The 22,555-nt window shown below is 36.6% G+C and overlaps 1 protein-coding gene across 2 annotated transcripts in view; it reads right to left on the bottom strand.

The window, feature by feature from the left end:
- The window catches only part of ppp3ccb (protein phosphatase 3, catalytic subunit, gamma isozyme, b), a 51,813-nt gene that overhangs the window by 19,520 nt on the left and 9,738 nt on the right, over positions 1-22,555 (bottom strand). For both annotated transcript variants that reach the window (XM_052116088.1, XM_052116087.1), the window contains exons 2-3: positions 9,547-9,744; positions 4,996-5,120 (exon numbers count right to left, since the gene is read on the bottom strand). In XM_052116088.1, the coding sequence (XP_051972048.1) occupies positions 4,996-5,120; positions 9,547-9,744 (323 nt within the window). The remainder of the gene's footprint in view (positions 1-4,995; positions 5,121-9,546; positions 9,745-22,555) is intronic.

The following is a 22,555-nucleotide window of genomic DNA, read 5'->3' as shown; positions in this document are numbered from 1 at the left end:
TGCACAAAAAGCACCATAAAATTAGCCAATATGATTTATGCACTATATTCAAAGTCTTCTGAAGCTACATCTTTTCTTGAGGAACAGACCGATATTTAAGTTGTTACCCCTGCCCCTTTTGTAGCCTTATGTTGTCATCCCCATTTACTTTCATTGTATAGAAGAGCAGCGTGGACATACTGTTATCTCCTTAAACACATAACTCCATACTGTTATGTGTTTAACAGAAGAAAGAAAATCATTGATTGAAAGTACATGAGGGAGAGTAAATGATGGCTGAATAATGAAAGGATTTATTTTTAGGTGAAATCTTCTATTAAGAATCTTAAGGAAGCAAATGTCATGTACTCCAAAAATTCTGAACCACTAACACACCAGAGCAGGCAAAACTATGATTGTGATCATTTCACATTTACTTCTGACATCACCTCTCAAGCCAAAACCTCCCAATCCGACATGCCAGACCAGGACCTTCCAGAGCTAAACAAAACTGTCTGAAGTGATCAAATTGTCTCAAGTTGCTTTAAATCGTGACCTGCCACTCAAGCTTCTCAAATACTCCCTCAGCGCACTCCATTAGCTCATCTTCAATATCCCATTAAACACCCACCAGGCTTTACCGTTCACATCTGGTTAGGTTAACCACAGAATCCAGCTACCTAACAGCAGACAGGATGGCACTGTTAATCAGCACAATACACATTTTTCTCTCCTTTCTCACAGAAAGGATATGCTGCATTTAGGTCACAGTTATCTGTAAAGAGGCCTAACAGCAGTGCCCGTTTCATCAATCTTCTGGATGTCCTGCAGCAGAAGCTTTATGCTTAAAGAAATACACAAAATGAAGCATTCTCCACACAGCTCTGTGTTCAGCATTGCGTGTCAGGGCGGGGCGAAGTCTGCTGGTATAGCCTACAGAAGCGTTTGATGACTGCAGTGCCCCAGTCAAAGGGCATTAGCAGGTGGTGTGGAGGATGACTGAAGTTCAGTCCTTTGTGGTCTGTGATGTCCAGGGAGGGAGTAGGAACTCGGCGTGGCTTTTGTTGTGAAACAAACACAGACTGTTTTTCTATGTGTCTCAGGTGGCTTGCATTCCCTGGACCCTCAGCTGTGTTTGATGGTATTGAGCAGCGGTGTGTCCTCTCTTATACCAGCTCTTTTAACTATGACATTTCTCTCGCCCCTGAACTTTGCAACCAAAGCTTGATGCAGAGAGGGAAGCTTTTTGAGAACTTGCACTCGCTGCTCCATTCAGAGCAACATCAGACATCAAGGCCAATGCCATAAAAGTTGCCAGCTGACAAACCGTCATACAAATTGTCATATTTCTTAAAGTGTAATTTTGCTTTATACACCTTGTCTTTTTTACATATTTACCTTAAAATATATAAATCAAATAATAAAATAGGGATATATGATTTCCTTTTAAGGCTTTAAAATTATATGAATGACATGAAAATAATGTTTTAAATATCAAAATATTTAATATCTTTTTGGTCTACAATAGTTTTTCAATTTTTCATTTACACTGTTGTTTTTTGATATTTTAGTTTTAAAAACAATATGTAAAATATATATTTTTATTATATAATACTATTTTATATTATGCAATAGTAATAGTCATAATTTCTACACTTTTAAATGTTATTTGAATGCTCTTTGATTAAACCTAGGAGCCCTTATTTCTCAAATCCTTTGAGATTTCCTTTCATAATCTGATCACTCCACAGAAATAAATAACACGTCTCCTCTGCGTTAACACTACGTGTATGAACCCGTTATGACCAGGAATATTTGCCATTACATGATTGTTTAAAGTAAAACTGGAGTGCTTTGCGTTCACTATCAAAGATTATATTTGTTCCTTTATATTTTCACAGGATTTTGGCGGAGAGCCTCTACAGATGAAGCGCCCCTCAGAGCGCTTGAGATGCTCTTCTGGACAGGAGCTGCTCTGGTTGAAACTACTTCTGATGTCAAATTAAGTAAAATAACTTAAAATGTCAACCTACTATGACATTTACATATTAGCTATACATATTACGTATGCATTTTACTTTTTAAATTAACAATTACATATTTAAATTAAGAAACTTTAAAAAGATTTCTTAAACTCTGTCAACTTAGTTCTATGACAACTGATTCCTTTATTTACAGTATTATTAAACCATTACTATTCTAAGCATCTCATGTACATTTCTAAACATATATTTATTGGAGAGCGATGTGCTTTCAGTCTTAAACAAATAATCACATGATCATTTAAAGTGTAAAATAATAAGATTTAAAGTATTTTAAAATAGCACATACAGACTTTGACACTTGCTATATAAAACATGCTTAAAATTGTATACATTTATTAGAGAAACAAACTCATCCTGACATCGCAAAACAAGTTACCTACCATGACAACAAGATCGATGACAACAATGTAAATAAAACCATGCACATGGCCAAATGATGCAACAATATTATTCATGCCCCAGTGCATGCAGGGAAGAGTGTAAATGGGACTGAACCACATAAACATTTTGTGTATGCCAATTTGAAATCAAACAAATACATTAATCCAACTCCCTGCTGTGCTTGTTGTGTTGTTAAAAGAATCTAAGCATGTTCTAATATAAAAGCTGCATAACTTGTGCTAAAAAAAAATCTACAATAACCAAGGACATTTTTCAATGTTTTTTCAGCATTGCTTGATATAATCCATTAATCCAAATAATCAATTTGTTATGCATATGATAAGATATCATGGGTCCTGTTATACTGAATAATCAAATGATTATTCAAAAATAAACTAAAACTTGAAAACAGTTAAATGAATTTCTTTGAATTTAATTCCATTTGATTTCTACAACCCTAAATTAAATTTTGTTGGAACTGAATTCTGAATGGTGCACAACCCTGATTGCTACCAGTGTTTACTACTCACACAGAGCTGAATAAAATGTCAGAATCAATTGTCAAAATTTGTATATGCATTAATTGAGTTTACAAAAAAAAAGTATGCATTAGATGTTTTAAATTATTTGCATGCATTAACACATTATTTTGAAACCCTAATTTCCATCAATACAATGCAAGTCAATGGTGTCCAAAACTTCTGACTCTGAGCTTCAAAAAGGACAAAGGCAGCATAAATGTAATTACACCTTTCAAATGATGTATCTGCAGAGTGTGTGTGTGTGTACAGCGCTCTGTGCAATGTGTCAAGCATGAGCAAGTGTAATCAAGCTTCAAATCATGATGGCGCCAATGAGACTGCTGATGTCTAGATTTATAATAAAATATAGCCGCAAGCAGCGATTATCGGGTTCAAGCCTTTAAGTGCATACAAATAATCATGAAAGACAAAAATGAACAACTGGATAACATAAGACAAGTTCGGTTGTACAAAGTTCCCTGTATGTCACGATAACAGACTGGTATTGTCACAGAATGTGATGTTTTGGCAATGAATGTAAGAATTTGTTTTTTTGATGACATGATGTAACTTATCAGAATGAAAGTCTGGTCATTATGTTGTTACATGAAACTTGAAAGTGGAATATTTCTACATGATATCTATGATATTTTATCATAAAGGCATTTCATTGCATGATGGTCATAATATTATATACTATAGCCACAAGCAACAATCATCAGGAGCAAAGCACACATGGATCTTATTCACATTGCGTCATATTTGTTTTTTTGACGGGATGAAAATGAGGGTGTGAGGGACAAACTAACAGTTTCTTCAAAGGGCTGTGCTATCGTTTAAAATATTTGAATCATTTTGTGGACAAAACATTGAAAAAAGATTCTTTCAACAAATACATAAATAAATCAGTAGGGCCAAATAAAAGAATAATTTAAGACCACTTTCACAAAATAAAATAAATAAATAAAAAACATTCATTTAAATACACATACTAAAAAGACAATAATAATGTGTCACTTAAATGTGTCTGAATAAGTCTCCAACTCCCTCATTTGACTTGTATGATTGGTGTTGTCACTGTGTTCAGACGCCACAGTACTTCTGCTTTCAGTGAAGGAGTACACCTGAATGTTATCCAGAGATCTGTTGCTGCTTGCCCTGATGCTGGTATCGGAGATGGGAGGTGGAGGTATGGTGGAGACGAGGGTTGAACAGAACTGGGAAATACCTGCCGTCTGTTTACGGGTTGACTTGGAAGTTTTGTGTTTCTCACTTCGCATGTGTCGAGTTTGGAACACTTCCTGCACAAAATACACCATGCCTCGTATCCATTGCCTGGCACCGGTTTCAGCCATGCCATGAAATCTTGGTTGAATAGACAATTTTCATTGAATTTGTGGACAGTGCATCTGCTCTGAGCATCCTGGCCGCAAACAAAATATGAGTGTTGTTGGTTCCGCTATCCTGATCTGCATGACGTTAATGTGAGAGGCATTCTATAAATGTTATAAAAATTTTTTAATAAATTTTACCAATTATTTTGAGATTTTAAATTGCAATACCAGGAAACAAATCATTCATAAAATCCTACTTCCCATACTGCCTTATCATTTTTAAGACTTTTGAAAGACTGAAGACATTTTAATACCAATTTAAGACTTTTTAAGGATCTTTGGGAACCCTTCTTGGCTTCAGATGACATGGATTAAACAACTCTAGTAAAGATTACCTTTAGGCTACCTTTATGTCCCTTTTGGAGTTTGGAAGTTTTAGACCCCCATTGACTTGGCATTGGCATGGATCATACATCTATGAAAATATCTTTGTGTTCACCAGAATAAAGTCATATGTGTTTGAGCCTGAATAAGTTTAAGTTAATGATTAGAGAATTATAATTTTTAGGTGAATTATTCCTTTTACAAATATGCTAAAGCCTTGAAATTGGACAATCAGACAGACATATAGATGTTGTGCCATATAACAGCAGCACAGCTGTGATTAGGCCATAGGCCACACACCTCTCATTTTCTGGTTTTGAACTAAGGTAAATAGTAAAACAAAACACTCACCTCAATACTAAAATAGCCTCGATCCACGTAGTCTCCCAAAAATAGATAGCGTGTGTTGTGTGGGGAACCTCCCACCTCAAAGAGCTTCATCAGGTCGAAGAACTGCCCATGAACATCTCCACACACTGCATATGGAGACAAAATATATGAGAAACATTTAAAGAGCCCACATTATGCTAATTTAGAGGTTCATGATTTTATTTGGGGGGGTCTACTAGAATAGGCTTACATGCTTAAGTTAAAAAAACACATTTTTCTCACTGTACATTTCTGCTAAACCCATTTGTCAGGCAGCTTTGGTAGAGCGGGTTGTCCACCAATCGCAGGGTTGGTGGTTCGATTCACGGTCCACAAGGCTCCATATGCTGAAGTGTCCTTGGGCAAGACACTGAACCCCAAATTGCTCCCAATGACAGGCTAGTGCCTTGCATGGCAGCTTTGCCATCATTTGTGTGTGAATGGGTGAATGAGATGCAGTGTAAAGCTATTTGAATACCGCTAAGGTTAAAAAGGTGCTATATAAGTGCAGACCATTTACCCATTTTCATCTGATTCAAATGCTATGATTTAGGTCCAGTCTTATTAAAGCCCCTCTTTCCGAAAAGCCCAATCTGCTCTGATTGGTCAGCTAGCCTAAATTGTTGTGATTGGTCAACTGTGTAGAGTGTCTCAGAAATGTAACAACCCTTACCATAACGGAGTTTCAGGCTTCCTTAACAGCTGTAAACACCATTGTAACTATGGCATCAGTTTTTGCCGTAATAGTTTAAGTCAGAATCCGATAATGAAAGTTTGGAATAACAAGTTGATTGATCCGAACCACCTTAGCAATCACTACTTGTGCAGGACTTTTCACAGTGGTAAGTTTTACTTTTGTAGCTTTCTTACAAGTACACTGTTGATTATTGTGAACCTAACAAAGCTTCAGTTAAAAGACATGTAGTGCATCTAAATAAGACATCTTTTGCTGGAATGGGTATAGCCGAACTTTTGTCGCCAGAGCTATGAACGAAGAACAGAGGCTTACTTCCGGTTAGTGAGCAAGTTAGCCGTGGACTACCATGGATAGCGGCCATATCATTACAGCTTGTAATTATATAAGACTCTTGAGATCAACCATTTTGTTACACAGTTTTAGGTAAAAGCCAACCAACAGCTGAATAGTAAACCCTTACCAAAACTTTAACATTACATAGCAAGTTAGCCAAACACTATAGTGGATTGCAGATGGACTATTTGTAAAAAATAACTCCACCACACTTGATCACTATTCATGATCATAAGAACGACAAACAATCTGCATCATTCTACACAATTGTAGGTAAAAGTGGGCCCGCAGCTGATTAGCAAAACTATTTCAACACAATAACATTATCTAGCAGGTTAGCAGAGGCCTACAGCTGTGCACTGGGTTTACACCGTAGCTACAACACAAAACTCTGCATTTAAACCCCAAGTAGCAGATAAATCCACAAATAATCAAGCATACTTACAGGTTGTGATCCTGAAGCACCAGATTGTCCCAACAAAGTGGGAACAGCACCACCTTTCAGGAGTAACTGTCTTGAATCTGGCATTGGTTGTGGTTGTACTGCTAAATAATTCAAATTAATTTAAACCACTGATTCTTCAATTTGTCTGCCTTTGGAAGTTCACACAAAGGGTTTTGCTTTCGCAATTAAGAAAACATTGTCTTCTCGACATGGCGACAACACTAACACAACTCATCCTGGCCTCTGCTACTACTACGTTTTTTGAGGGTGGGACAAATTAGCCCTTAGGCGGGCATTATGCAAATATTTTACATAGTGACGTAGATACTTTCAGAAGAAATGGCTGGACTACAATCCAGCCATTTCTTGTAGTTCTTGAGCAGTGTTTCCCGTGGAAGAGAATAACTAAATTTTGCATGGACTTTGTGCTTTGTAACTTTGCAGATCTTTTACATGCACATACATCTATATTACACACTAAAAGAAAGGTAAAATCCTAAAAAGCATAATAGGCATCTTTAAGGTTGCAGAAACAACAGAGAGAATCACATCAACAGCGGACATCAATGGAAGGATGTGGCCGAGCGAACATAATTTCCTCCAAAATATTTACAAGGTGAAGCATCATAGACAGAAATGAAGAAATATCAGATAGTGTCTATTGGGAGTGGGATGCTTCTTCAGGTCAAAGAACACGGACATCTCTTAATGCAGATAGAAATGTAGTAGAAATGTCAAGCGTTGTAGCACAAGAGGGAGCACAAACACAAAAACCAATAAACGGAAATACACAAAAACTACACTCACTCAAATCTGCAGAGTAAAACCCATCGATAGTGGCCACCACAGACAGGATGTGGCCCAACCAACATCACTTCCTCTTAAACCTTCACAAGGTAAAAGGTTGTAGGAAATACAAACGGACAGAAAGGCAGAAAGTTATCCACACCGCAATTCCACAAACAATGACTTCTAATGTGTCTTAAAGTTTTCTCTTGGGTTAGGGTAGTGTGTGTGTTATGAAAAACATGGGAGTGTGCTGGGGGGGCCCAGGGGTAGATGGATGTGGATACACATGCCCATTTATATCCACACACCTGTTTGTGTGCTTGCTCAAGTGTATGGCGAGTGTTGGGGGTTTCCTGTGGCCTCCCCTGGGGTATTAAAAGCATGCAGATGTGGGTGTGTGAGAGAGATCTCTAGGACGCAACTGCTTCTCCGACCTTTATAGAGCAAGCACATTAGGTGTTGTGGAAGAGTAGATCTGTATGAAAATATTCACACACTTTCCCTGGTTTGAGGATTATGTCAGGGTCGAGTATAATCTAAAAGATTAAGGATGATATCAGAGACACCAGATCAAGTAACTAATGAACCTTGAAGGTAAATTCATGTGTCTGTCTGAGGTACACTTTAACTGTATTTAGGGCTAGGAAATATATTAAATATTCAGGACAAAAATTAAGTGCATTTACAGGTACACCAATATGCTAATATATAACACATTATTACAAATATTAAACAAAGCAAGAAAAACACATACAGACTAAGACATCAGTCATCAGTTTGTTCTCTGCTTTTGACATCAAAACAAAAACAGGCACGCGTACAACATTTGCATACATTGGATATGCCATTAAGAATACAGATAAATGTTTATATGTAACACAAAATTGTGGTAATGGACAAAAATCTACTTGTGCCGATCGTTTTTTTGCCTAAACCATTCATTACCTTAGCCCAAAAAAGAAAAACTGTTCAAGAAGTTTACATAACATTACATGTTGTTGGCTTAAGCTAATTAAAGGGATAGTTCACCCAACATTTTTAATTATCTCATCTTTTACTCATCCTCATGCCATTCCAGATGTGCATGACTTACTTTCTTCTGCAGAAAAACACATTATGATTTTTAGGAGAATATTTCATCTCTGAAGTTTCATACAATACAAGTGAATGGGTGCCATAACTTTGACACTTCAAAAGTACATAATGCATCATAAAAGTAATCCATACATCTCCAGGGATTAAATATATATCTTCTGAAGTGATATGATAGGTGTGGTTGAGAAACAGATGAATATTTAAGTCATGTTTTGGTAGAAATTGTTCTCCCTCAGTAGGGGGCGATATGCATGAAGAATGTGAATCACCAAAACACAAGAATAATTGGAAAGAAGAAGTGGAGATTTATACATTTTTCAGATCACTTCTGAAGATATAGATTTAACCACTGGAGCCATATGGATTACTTTTATGCTACCTTTTATGCTAACCCTACGTTTCTCTGAGCTTCAAAATGTTGACACCCATTCACAAAACAGCTGAGAAATTCATGAGTTTCATGCTGAGAAATTCATGAGCAGAAAGAAAGAAAGTCATAAACATCTGGGATGGCATGAGGGCATGTAAATGAGAGAATTTTAATTTTTTAAGCATAATCAGTGTCAGATCATGCCTGTAAACATGCCCATTGTGAATTTCAAAATGATTTTAATGCACTTTTTATTGGCAATTAACGTTTCCTAAAGGCCATGTCATTAGAATAATTCCAGAATGCCTACTTTTAAGCAGGAAGACAGATGTTTTACTAACTTCAATGCTAGAAACAGTGATAGAGTTAAGTTTGGTGCCTTTACATGAATCAGTTCAAAATGTTTCAAACCACTGATTCATATACATTGAAAAATCTATTAATTCAAAGCAAATCACCTTGATATTAAGCCTAAATAGTCAAAAAGCAGAACATATCAGATTTTGGGGTTTTTGTTATAACAGCCAGCCATAGCATATTAAACCCTAAAAACAACATGACAATTTCAACTGGCATGATCATCTGTCTTGTTTTTAATCTATTATCGACAGCCAGCATCACTGAAATCAGGTGTGTAGGCGAGTACCATTGGCACTGGACATCATACTTGTCAGTTGTAGTAGAGCATTAGGTGTAGCAAACTTGTCTTAACACTGTGAGAACCACATCTTGAATGTAGATGTCACACCAATCATGAATCACGACACGATGAGTCAACAAATGAAACAGCATGAAACAGCCTACCTGTGATAGGGGCCTCCACCTCAAGCATGCACTTCTCATTGCGGAGGATGTTGGCGCCATCATTGATGATGCGTAGGGCCACGTCCTCCTCTAGACGGCCTTCCTTCACCAAGTGGCTCTTAAGGAGCTCGACTTTGGGCTTGCCATCCTCATACAGCTCTTTCATGGTAAGCCGTGTTGTGGGAGGGTACGGCACAGCTGCAAGAAACAGGTACAGAGCAACTCGGTGTTTACATTCATATTATTCAAATCACACATCTTTTATAGCTACCCGATCAAGCATTGCAACAAATGTCTATGTTTAATGCAACATGTTTACATTCACGATCATGCAGTGAGCCAATTATAACATAGTGAATAGTCTATGATGGCATCTGTTGACCAAAATGCCTCCAGTAAAGGAAATAAGACGACTCCACAGATTCACCATGAAAGCCAGATGGTTAGTGCTAAAACTGTAGAAGCAAAAGCAATGCAAAATAAATTTGCTATGGTGTTCCTCTAAACATAAATAGTTCACCTCAAGATTTTCATGCCACTTTAAAGTTTATCTGAGCTTGTTCACAAAAATATTTTTCAAACTTGACTTAACATTTTCTGAAGAAAATGTGAGTGGCGCTCATCCATGCAAAACCCGTGGCTACAATATAAGGGTGTTCTGTGATTTTGCCAGGACATTGATATGCAGTTGGTAATGTATTCTGAGTGGTTGTTGGTGTGCTGCTATGTGCTTGCTAGGTGGTCTATGAGATTTTATCATGTTCGCCTATTAGCCAAAAATGTTAAGTCTGACCACTTGGAATAGCATGAATTGTTCAAATCTTTAACCCTAAGCAATAGTCAGAGCATTTAAATGCAATTTAAAATGGATGATTTCAGTCTGTATGATTCTTTTTTTTTTATTATTTCAGTTTGTCCCACTGAAATCGTACTAGTCCGGACTAAGTCGGACTAACAGACCTAGATAATGTGACTGTAGCTCAGCTTCGTTCAGCAAGTATACACGTTAAACAGGCCAAATTGGCCTTGGGATTATGCAGAGGTTTTCAAGAAGATTTTTAAAACAAGAGGCTTTTCAGAAGATTTACAAGCTCTCAGTTCGATTCGACTTCAATTAATTTGGGTATACTTCAGTTACAATGTCTATTTTGCTTAGACATTAAATAAATGATCTCTCAGCTAATGCTATTAATTATACAGTATATGGGACCTTCTAACTTGCATTACAAAAATACTAATTTGACAAATTGAATCATTTTGGTCAAATTTTTAAAATGAACAAATTATGGATGCGTGTACGGAGAGTTGTTATTGGGTTAACTATTCAATGAGCCTGTATCCAAACACCAAAAACACCATTTAGTTATTCTACCATTTAGTTGTTCTTTGGTGTCCCCAGAATGTGTCTGAAGTTTCAGCTCAAAATACCCTACAGATACTTTTTTATACAATGTTGAAAATGGCAATTTTTGTGTGGGACTAAAAACAAGTTGTGTCTTTAAATGCAAATGAGCTGGTGCTCCGCCCTATTCTGGATACGGGGCAGGGAGTTTTGACATCTCTGCTTTGGATAACTAGACGTCATAAGCAATATGACTGACAGCGAAAATAGTGGTGTTCAGCCCTATATGTTTGAACCGGAGTCAGACACTGATGAGGGAGACAGACTCCGTCAGAAGTAACAACTTTGAGAATGAATCAGGAATTTGGTTATTTGAAAAATGTATTTATTTGTTGTAGAGTTTTTTCAGCAGTTATGCAATGATGGATGAGCAACACACACACACACAACTTGTTTTATGTACTTTTACAAAATTCACTATTAGTTTTTATGAAACAACACAGAAACAAACATGTCCGTCGTTAGTGTCTGTCAACAGGCGTGGGCAGGGCCTGTACAAAGTGACATCACATTGTACAGAATCTGCGACCGGCTTGTTCCGAGACAGTGCTTATGATTAATGGTGATTTAAAAAAAAAATGTTTTTCATTATAGGGTGGTTGTGTACACACATTTATGTTCAAACACCAAGTAAAAGTGAATTTTGCATAATAGGTCCATTTTAAACCCAAAAAACCAATGGGTTTCGGCCGGGTTTTTTTAAAGTATAGGATGAGTTAGGGACTTTCCACATGTGTTTTTGCTGGCATCTACGCTGTTTTTATAATCATGCGCTGGACGGATATTTAACCGCTGTATCGTGTTTTTTGTTCAGCGTCTTGAGCATTACCGTCACATACTTTAGACATCGTGTTAAGTTAAAAATAACTAAATATTTTTTTTTAAATGCATCTAAAAAATGCATCTGTGTTCCATTTCTAGCTTTTTTAACGCAGGTTTCACATAGAACGTTTGGTTTAGGTTGCACACAGGATGTCATGTGATTGTTGATAACTTGATAAACAGTAAGCCAATGCTTTTTTCCATTTGCTCTGGAGTGAAAACAATAATTTCAGTTAAATGCTAAACCAATTAAAATCTAATCATCCCAAAGATCTAAAACCACAGCAGTGTAACTTCACGCACATGACAATTACAGCTGCAACTAATTATTATTTTAATAATCAACTAATATTAATAGAACGATTATTCGATTATTATAGATATAAAAGCAGGGTGTTTCCGCTGACTAATCCTTTCGGCCCTTGTGACAATACTCACATTCGCTTCCTTACAGAAATGTGATACTGGCCGGACAGAGCACTTATCAGGCTTGACACTTCATTAAGAATATGATACAGGCAGTGACAGTCTGATTATTTTTGTTTGATGATTTTTATCATTTAAAGATCTATGTATTGTGCTTTGTGTCTGACACTGCGATAAACATTCAATATTGCATATTATATTGCATATATACACGTACAGGATTTACAATGATTTGTAAAACAAGTGCTAAAACTGTAGTCTCTTTAAGAGTAGCGAGTGTCTCAGTCATGTTTTGGATGAATGTATATAAATGTGAGTGAGATTTAAAGTCTTCCGTTAAGGGCCATTTGAGTATTTACAAAATTATTTGCAGGCCATATTATACTGTCTATTATACAATATTTTGTGTTGTTCAGTGGTGAGCCGGGCATTAAAAGTCTAGGCCTTCAGTGTGATTCATGCAATTAATAAAACACAGTTTCACAATGAATAACACACCCTATGCCTTAGGCCAGGGCAGCTAACTAGTAATACAATTGACATTTTAAAAACCATGTCCAAGCACGAAAGCCAGAACTGGAAACGACACTTAATGCTCAAGCAAGCCTAATTTTAACTGCAGCATGACTGTTTTGGGAAATGAACGTCTCATGAACAGACATTCAAAAATCATAATTTTTCATATGAATCTACCAAGGAGGTCTATAATACCTGGAAAAATTTATCTAATAATATTTGCATGTTACTTGCAATATATTTCGTTTTGTCAGTGTACACGGTTATGCTGAGTTCCATTCAAGTTGGATGAGGGATATTCCTACTTGATATCTCCGACCATAAATGTATTCCATTCCCCGATATTCGGAAGATGACATTTGAACAATCATCTATTCAAATGCATCGCCATCACAACTGCATTATGTCCCACATAGTTCTCCAGCAACTTTTAATGACCAACTGAACTTGATTAGCATCTAAAATGTATTTTAGCTTCATAATGCAAATTTACATTTTCTGAAGAAGCAGTAAATGTGATCTGAGGTAAAGATGGCTAGATTTAAAGTATTTAAATGTTTTAAAATGTTCAAAAGCTCGTTTTCTGAACGTGAACTCAGCATTGGACAAATAGTTCTGATAGTTTATGGTCTTGAAAAAAGTGCTGAACATTCTGAGAACATCATTCAGCCGAGTGTTTTCGTCTACAGAACAGGGTAAAGCTAATTTAAGTTTGTGAAAAGAAAAGGCATATATAGGTCTAAATATATATATATATATATTTTCGTTTGGTAATTTCTTTTTTTAAATGTTCTGCGTTTTTGTTTGGTAATTTCTTTTATTTAATACAGAGAATTTTGCCAGCATTTTTCAAAAGTAAAACTAAACAATAATTTAATAGAATTTGGCTGTAAGTGTAAAAAAAGATTCTTCTAGTATTGTGTATTTATTTATAATTTAAAACATCTTTGTGTGCAGAAATGACATGTTTTATGTTTTGTGGGCTAATTCCTTGACTGCCATCTATTTTTTGAATGGTGTGAAAAAGCAACTTTAATAAATAAACGGATGGAAACAGTGGCCATTAATTTGTTCAACATGCACCCCTGGAAGTGTCACGTTTGCAGATCGGCTCTATATGCCATACAGATCAATCCATAATCACGTACAATATATTGGCTTTCAATACTGTCGTCATGATAAACACAGGCTAATGATTTTTCTCTGTCATGTGACACTACATTTTTGCGTTAATGCCAAATTTCTCATCAAAAAGTGTTTCCAAACCAGTTTTTCACAACATTAGATGTATCTACATAGAGTTTAAGAGTTTGAGTTAAACTGAAATATATTATGTCGACATTTGTGACATTTTAGCGATAATGTGCGTTTAGATGTGCGTTTAGATGTCACAAAAAAAATCCTTGAATGGAAATGTAGATTGTGAGAGAAACAGTGAATCATGCAGACTCCGCTTCAGGCTCTCTTTGCGTCGCATAGCAGAGGCTCTGACTGCATTGAGAAAGGCTGGTCTCAGAGTTCGCACTATTTTAGAACTGTTAGGCCTAAGATTTAAATACATAATACAAATATTGATACATGGACCTCAAGTATCAATACAATATTGTCAGACAAAGTATTGTGATATAATAGATATATTATTGTATTGGCACAGCCCTATCTGATGCCTTTCTTTCAAATATTTTATTATGCATTATGTTATGCATACTTGGACAGACAGATGAAGACAGCTGAATTGTTAATTAGCCTTGCTCCACTATAATGTGTTTGCTCGAATACAGGCAAATTATACAAATGTGTCAAATTTCATGGTTGCAAGTCAACAGTGTCTGAAAATGAAACACTTACATTTTCACTAAGCCAGACACTAAAAGTGAAACATACACATGGTAACTTATTATTACTTTTATAAGATTTGGGGCTCTCCCAAACTATGTGGGTTATCAGAACACTTATGGCCACAGCTGGACCCGCTCCCTTCCCCCAACCAACTTGTGCAGCCCTTGTTAAAACGACATGAAGTCCTAGCTGTTGTGTAGAAGACATCTTAAATTAACCCTAAACAACCTGGGGGCTGGGATTCCACATTCAGACACTGTTTGTATAATGCCATACACCAGAGATCCCAAGAGCGGAGACGGGCAGCATACAAACAAATGTCTGCTGGAATCGCTCAGCATCCCACATGGCCTTGAGCTATTTTCAGTTGCAGGAATTCCACAACATTCAAACCAGTGTCAGAAGACTTGGGAAGTTACATCCTTACAATTGGGGTGGGGTAGAAGCCCAGCTGTTGGCAGCAATATGGAATCCTCTCTGCCATGGTCACAGGCCAGGTTGGCAATGCTCGCTCTACAGAATAATGTAGGTCTGGCCGACAGCCATGGCTTTCAGCAAAGGGACCACAGGCATTATCTGCCACAATAAAGATTCAATCTCGGATGACAACGTGCCTTCCAGGAACTCCAATGCCTGAATAAGGATGTAACTCTAAGGATCAGTTTAGGTTTACAAAAGAAAATGGATTTCAATCATTTTAGTCTCTTCATACTGCACAATTATCAAAAAAGTAACAAGTAATCGAACCAACAACAGTTTTTTCATGCTATTAAAGTAGGTCAATATGAAGTTTGAAATGAAGTGTACTGACAAATAAGACCTAAATTAATTCAGCTCAACACTTCTTAGCATATGTAGCCTATAACGAATATGGCAAAAATTTGAACATATAAGAATCTAATGTAACCCTTATTAAACACTATTACATAATCAGGGCTGATCATCGACAAATACGATTAGTATTATAATGTTGTGGCCCTACTTCAGACCACCAAAGTCCAAGCAAAGCATATGAGAGGGTGTTGGTCTCGTTACATGCTAGTACAGGGAAGAGAAAGAGGGTGCATCTTTCATGCCTGACAGAATAAAGGCAGGACACCTGCTCATTAGCCTGTTTTAAATAAAGCAGTAATTGAGCTATTATCTGGCTTTAGGCTTGAGTTCATCTTTCTGTGGTGATGGCAGCAAAAATGTGCAACCTCTCAGAGTGGCCAATTTGCATGTGAAAATTAAGCTTTCAGGATGTAAGGGGGATTTTCCAATCAAAGTATCAAAAATACACATTTACCCAACAGTATGTGCTTTAGCTGGTGACTGTACTGCACGTGTGGTCTAGCAACCATTGATGAAATCAAAACCGAGACAAGTCGATGATAAAGGCCTAGTTAAAAGAAGGTCAGTTTTGAAGAGTGAAATTGCCTGGTAACTTAGTTTAGCTCACCAAAGCACCTCCTTCTGCCTCTCAAGATTGGTTTGTTTTGTGTATTTCACCAATCTCTGCAGGTCTTTTAGTTTTTCATTGGACAATACCACATGCAGTTTAATAAGGAAGCAAGAAAAGGCGTAACTTCCTGTGCTCTGATGATCAGTGGTTTTATCACAATAACTGGGTCTTATATTTGTGAAAGTCTCACAGTTTGATCAGGCAATGCATCAAATGGACTTTAGAGATTCTGAGCTAAGATGACGAGTGCTGTCTTGGGCATCACAAGTAGATTTGAAATGCGACCGCGTTGAAATGGTGAGAGATGGGGCCTGAGGTTTGTTAATCATGCATGAGGACAGAATAATTACACAAGCAGGGTGACGCTGACCCTGACCGCTCTAGTTTCTATCTGTAAATAAGCCAAAAGGTTAAAACATCAAATTCACCAACAGCCTGAGAAGGGTCCAAAACATTACGGCATCAGGCCCATAACTCACTAAATTCCAGACAACGTGCATTGGATATTGATATGATTTCAGGGTGGGCCGGGTGTTGATGTTGAGCTAAGAGCTATGCTTAAAGGGATATTTCAGACAAAAAATATTATTTTTGAATAATTGTCAAGTAACAAATTCATTATTATTTAAAATGCCACAAGGGTGAGTTAATGACAGAACTTCCAATTTTGAGTGAATTACCACTATAAAAGTAATGTTTTGGGTTCAATACAAGTTAAGCTCATTCAACAGTAGGCCTGTCGCGATTATTAAATAACCATCTGATTGCTGTTATTTGATCTAACCACTGTTATTTTAGACAACCGTAATTATTGGGCATTCAAATTCCAATCACATTTTAATGCCCAAACAAGGGAATTTTTAAGCGAAGACACTGTATAAATGCCATGAATGGCATGATTATGTGTCTTTTAGTCGAGCCCAAGCATCAGTGCTTCACTGCGGAGGTCATCAAACTTCTATCCCGAAGAACCGTGAAACAGTGTCAGCAGAGGCTCGTGCCAAACTCCTGTGAAAATATAAACGAACAAGTATAAACTTCGACAGTGAACTGTTTTCACTTTAAACCAGTTTTTTTTGTGGAATAATGCTGAATACCACAAAATTATTTTTACCCATGCCTCCAAGTTAATGGACCCAATTTTTTTTTTTGTTTTTTTGTTTTTGAGGGTTTAAAGTTAGAAATGTGAAGCTTATAACTTTAGAAAATCACTTTAATTCTGCTGTTTTTTTTCCAATTATTTTAGCTGTAAAGTTGTTTAAATCATCGTTTTTGCAGTCATTTTTGGGTTTAATGCATTCGTTCTGGCAACAAAGTTGTAAAATTGGATAGGCTTTAACTTTAAACAGAAAAGGTTTCTGACTGCTTTCTGAGCCGTCAAGCACCCAATGGAGGAAGAGAGTTTTGTGTCTCAAAGGTAACAGTTTTGCAATTTCAGTTCCTCATACACCACTATTTTATGACATTAGAAAACATGTTAAATAGCACACGAGTCACTGAAGAAAACAAAACTCAAAACTTAAATCAAAGAAAACTCTATAACCTAATGCCCAGCAGTCTTCTATGCTAACTTTTTTCCCAAGGACTACATGTGCTCCTAAATGAAAAAATGTAGGAGCACACAAAGACATTTAGGAGCACAGTGAAAAATGTAATACAGACTTTATTAACAAACAATTTACATACATATTTATACTGCGTACATGAGTGTGTGTGCGCGTGTGAGACACACATCTGTGGAACAGCACAAACCACCCAAATCACACATTGACCCATGCCTACTAGAATCAAAGGATATCAATGTCCAGCAATAAAATGCATGAGTCATATGAACTACTTTGTGTTTTTATGGTTCTTTTGTAATTTTTTTGAGCTTGACAGTAACGAACATGACTAACACAAAGTATCGGATTTGGATCGGGCTCGTCGGCCTAATACCCGATCCATCTAAAAGCTTCAGTATCGGAGCAATACATGCATCCCTAGTATAAACAGACATACAAATAATAGGACATATATTAGCTGTTTGCACATGTGGTAATGTATGTGCAAGGCAGGGGTATGTACAGAATTGTATTAAATATGTGAATTTACATATGTACATGAGATACACACTGGCGGCCAAAAGTTAGGAATATTGTACGGATTTTGATCTTATGGAAATAAATGTATACTTTTATTCACCAAAGTGTCATTAAGTTGATCACAATGTATAGTCAGGACATTAATAATGTGAAAAATTACTATTACAATTTGAAAAAACGAAATGCTCAGAACTTCTTAAATTAAGTTCTCATCAAAAAAATCCTCCACGTGCAGCAATGACAGCTTTGCATATCCTTGGCATTCTAGCTGTCAGTTTGTCCAGATACTCAGGTGACATTTCACACCACGCTTCCTGTAGCACAAAAGCTCAATGAGGTTAAGATCCATAACACTCTTTTGCAATTATCTGTTGTCCACTATCTGTTTTTCTTTTCCCCCTCTAACCTTTTCTTTTTGTTTTTCTGTATCAAAAGTGGCTTTTTCTTTGCAATTCTTCCCATTAGGCCTGCACCCCTGAGTCATCTCTTTAATGTTGTACATGAAACTGGTGTTGAGCGGGTAGAATTCAATGAAGCGGTCAGCTGAGGACATGTGAAGCATCTATTTCTCAAACTAGAGACTCTCATGTACTCAATTGTTTAGTTGTACATCTGGCCTTCCACATCTCTTTCTGTACTTGTTAGAGACATTTGTCCTTTGTCTTTGAAGACTGTAGTGTACACCTTTGTATGAACTCTTCAGCTTTTTGACAATTTCAAGAATTGTATAGCCTTCATTCCACAAAACAATGATTGACTGAGGAGTTGCAAGATAAAGATGTTCCTTTTTTGACCATAAGACATGCCAGTCTAATATTGACCATAAGACATGCCAGTCTTGCATACTATGGCAACTTAAAAACTAACACAAAGACAATGTTAAGCAGCATTTAATGAACCAAATATCTTTCAACTGTGTTTGATATAATGGCAAGTGATTTTCTAATACCAAACTAGCAATAAAGCATGATTACTCAAGGATAAGGTGTTGGAGTGATGGCTGCTGGAAATGGGGCCTGACTAGATTTGATCAAAAATGAGTTTTTTCAAATAGTGATGGCGCTTTTTACATCAGTAATGTCCTGACTATATTTTGTGATCAGATGTGATTAAAGAACCAATTTCCATCCAAAATAGCAAAATCTGTACATTATTCCAAACTTCTGGTTGCCAGTGTATGTATTTACATTACTGCACTATGGGGGAGTCCTGAGGCAGTTTAATTGTTCATGTGTAAAAATGGCCTGAGGGTAAAAACTGTTCTTGTGCCTGGATGTCGCTCAGTGCTATGTAGCGCCGGCCAGATGGCAACAGTTCAATTTCTCCTGAAGTCCAATGTCATCTCCACTGTTTTGAGCGTGTTCAGCTCAAGGTTGTTGTGACTGCACCAGACAGCCAGCTGATCAACCTCTCGTATGTATGCAGACTTGTCACAATCGTCGATGAGGCCGAAGACCGTGGTGTCATCTGCAAACTTCAGGAGCTTGACAGTGGGGTCCTTTGCAGTGCAATCATTTGTGTACAGGGAGATGAGCAGTGGACAGAGGACGCATCCCTGAGGAGAACCATTTCTAATAGTGAGGGTCCTGGATGTGAGTTTCCCTATTCTCACTAGCTACTGCCTATCTGTCAGAAAGCATACTGACAGCATCATCCAAAGATCTGTCTGCTTAGTATGCAAACTGAAGGTGGTCCAGCAGGGGTCCAGTGATGTCCTTAAGGTAGGCCAAAACCAATTTCTAATGACTTCATGACCACAGATGTAGAGCAACAGATCTGTAGTCATTAATTCCTGTAATTATGTTTTTTTGGGGGGACCAGAATAATGGTGGAGTGTTTGAAACAGCAGGAAACTCAGCCATTGGTTGACTTCCTACAGAGCGAGGGGGAGGTGTCTTGTACTTGGTGATGCTTTTCAGGCCTTTTACACACAGATGTAGGATCGTTAGCTTTTGAGAGTAGCTTCTTTTAGCCTTACATTGATGCAACAAATATTATTCACATGGTCTCAACACAATTGTATTAAATAAACCTAGATGGATTGTACAATTAAATTAGAGACCAAATGCTAACGAATTGTGTTGCATTAACCAATTTTAATTAAGTTAATTGAGCAAGCAGTTAAAATCTCGTTGCGTGAAGACCATCCAAAATATGTCTGAATCCATGAACATCTCGTAGCAATGTAATCAGATTACTTTTTGTTGACTGTGTTGATTTTCACATGGAATTTACACAATATAATTGTGTGTTAGTTTAGTATTTTCAATAAAGTGGCTTTCCCATTTTTTCAGTGTATAGGGCCTTAATCCAGCCCTGTTGATCATCATGACATTATCTGAAAAGTTCAATAACAGTAGCACAATACACTAGTACACCATCTTTAGAATTTTGGTACAATTCTTGCCACTTAACCCCAACTTTTGAAGCACAGTATTTGAACATTTATGGACATTTATGTCCCCATTCACTTCCATTGTAAGTGCCTCATTTTAAACCAGATTTTTGCTTCTTTTTAAAAAAGAAAAAAGAAAAGAACGAACAAGTCAAAATGAATGTTTAATGGTAATCAACATTATGCCACAAAGGCTGTCATCTGAGCTTAATTGTATTGCACCTTGAATATTACCAAAAAATCATCCTAAAACAGGCCTGATTAAATTGTTCTTTTTTGATAAACATTTAAAGACATGCATAACATTTCTGGCAAATTGAGACCTGATCAATTTGGCAACTCTGTTTTAATACACAGCAAGAGAAGAAGAAAAAACTAAATTGCTTGTCCTCAGGAGGAGAAAGTATGAAAACGAGTTGTGTGGAAACGTCAAGCGACTAATCAAAGCTTTTAAAAGCACTTAGCGCCATCTTTCCTCCGCCTCCGTCTCATTGTTCCAAGCATGGCTCTGCTGATGAGTGCGGAGTAGGAAAATGGCACGGTGATCCTTGAATCCCCACGATCTGTGCTCTAGCTGTGGGAGGACTCATCAAGATGCGGCCTTGGCGAGAACCTCAACTCCCACTCACCACTTCAATCATGCTGGAGTTCATTCTTACAGAGCTCATGTTCCTTACAAACAAGCTATAGTCATTTATATTCCAAAAAAATAAAAATAATGTTCTGGATAAAAATGACAAAAGGAGAGCATGCATGCAATAGTCTATTTAGTGTATATATATATTTTTTTTTCTTTTTTTTCTTTTTTAAAACATCTGATTGTTTGACAAATTGAATTTATGATTGACTCAGAATGCAACAGTTTGGATTTGGATGTAAAAATCCTATTCATTTTCTCCATGGCTAATTTTTTTTTTGTTTTATGTTTCTATATTTTGTATGTACAGTACTGTGCAAAGGTTTTAAGCACTTGTGAAAAATGTTGAATAGGGAGGATGTCTTCAAAAATAATGACAAATAATTTTCATTTAACAATTAACATCATACAAAGTCCAGCAAACTTAAAACAGCTAAATCAATATTCAGTGTGACCACCTTTGCCTTTAAAACAGCAGCAATTCTTCTAGGTACACCTGGACACAGTTTTGGCAGAAAAGATGATCTAAGCTTCTTGGAGAATTCACCACCGTTCTTCTGTCTATTTAGGCTGTCTCAATTGCTCCTGTCTCTTTATGTAAATCACACACTTACATAATGTTCAGTGGGGGGCTTTGTGGGGCCATGACATCTGTTTCAGGGCTCCCTGTTTTAATCCGTTCTTTCTGCCAAATTAATGTTTGGGAGCCTAACAGTTATATTTCCTATTGACACACTAAAGCTGAAGATATAAATTACCATTTTAAGACAAATGCTTTTGTGAAACATCTTATGTGCCCAAGACGTTTGCACAGTACTATATATTTTTAAAGGTTTACACCTAATAAACCTGTATCAAAGTTTTAAGGTGATGGTTTTGAACGGGTCGGTACTTCCTTTGTTTAGAAAAATATATTACTGCCAAATCCAAAGAATAGTCTATTTGGTAAATACTTCAACAGGCTTGTCCTTAAATAATAATCATGGTTTTACAATAGTACCCATAGTTAAATTATGTTATTTGCAATAAAATCATAGTAACCGCATTATAAACATGGTTACTGTCATGGTTACAATATGTAGTAAAATCATGGTTCCTATATAGAAGCTATAGTATTACTGTTATAAAGCTGTGGTTAATTGTATCAATACAATGATTTCTGCTCAGAAAACCATGGTGACAGCAGTCATGGTTACTACAATATTACTATTGTAAAACCATCGTTAATTTTCGTCAGGTTCCTTTAATAAAAAAAAAAAAAATTCTCTAATTACTAAATCAACATTTTTACTTAATACCTACACTAATACACTACACGCATAAGCATAAATTGCACTTAAAATTAAATCTCAACATATATTCAAAATTCGGAAGCTGTACATTACTCACTATAAAAGGAATAACCTTGCTATTAAAATGCATACGAGAAGGTATTTGCTGTATT

Source organism: Xyrauchen texanus, chromosome 43 (assembly GCF_025860055.1).
Source record: "Xyrauchen texanus isolate HMW12.3.18 chromosome 43, RBS_HiC_50CHRs, whole genome shotgun sequence".
NCBI classification, from domain to species: Eukaryota; Metazoa; Chordata; class Actinopteri; order Cypriniformes; family Catostomidae; genus Xyrauchen; species Xyrauchen texanus.
Note: the sequence above shows the minus strand (reverse complement) of the source record. Positions and strands in the feature narration are given on the sequence as shown.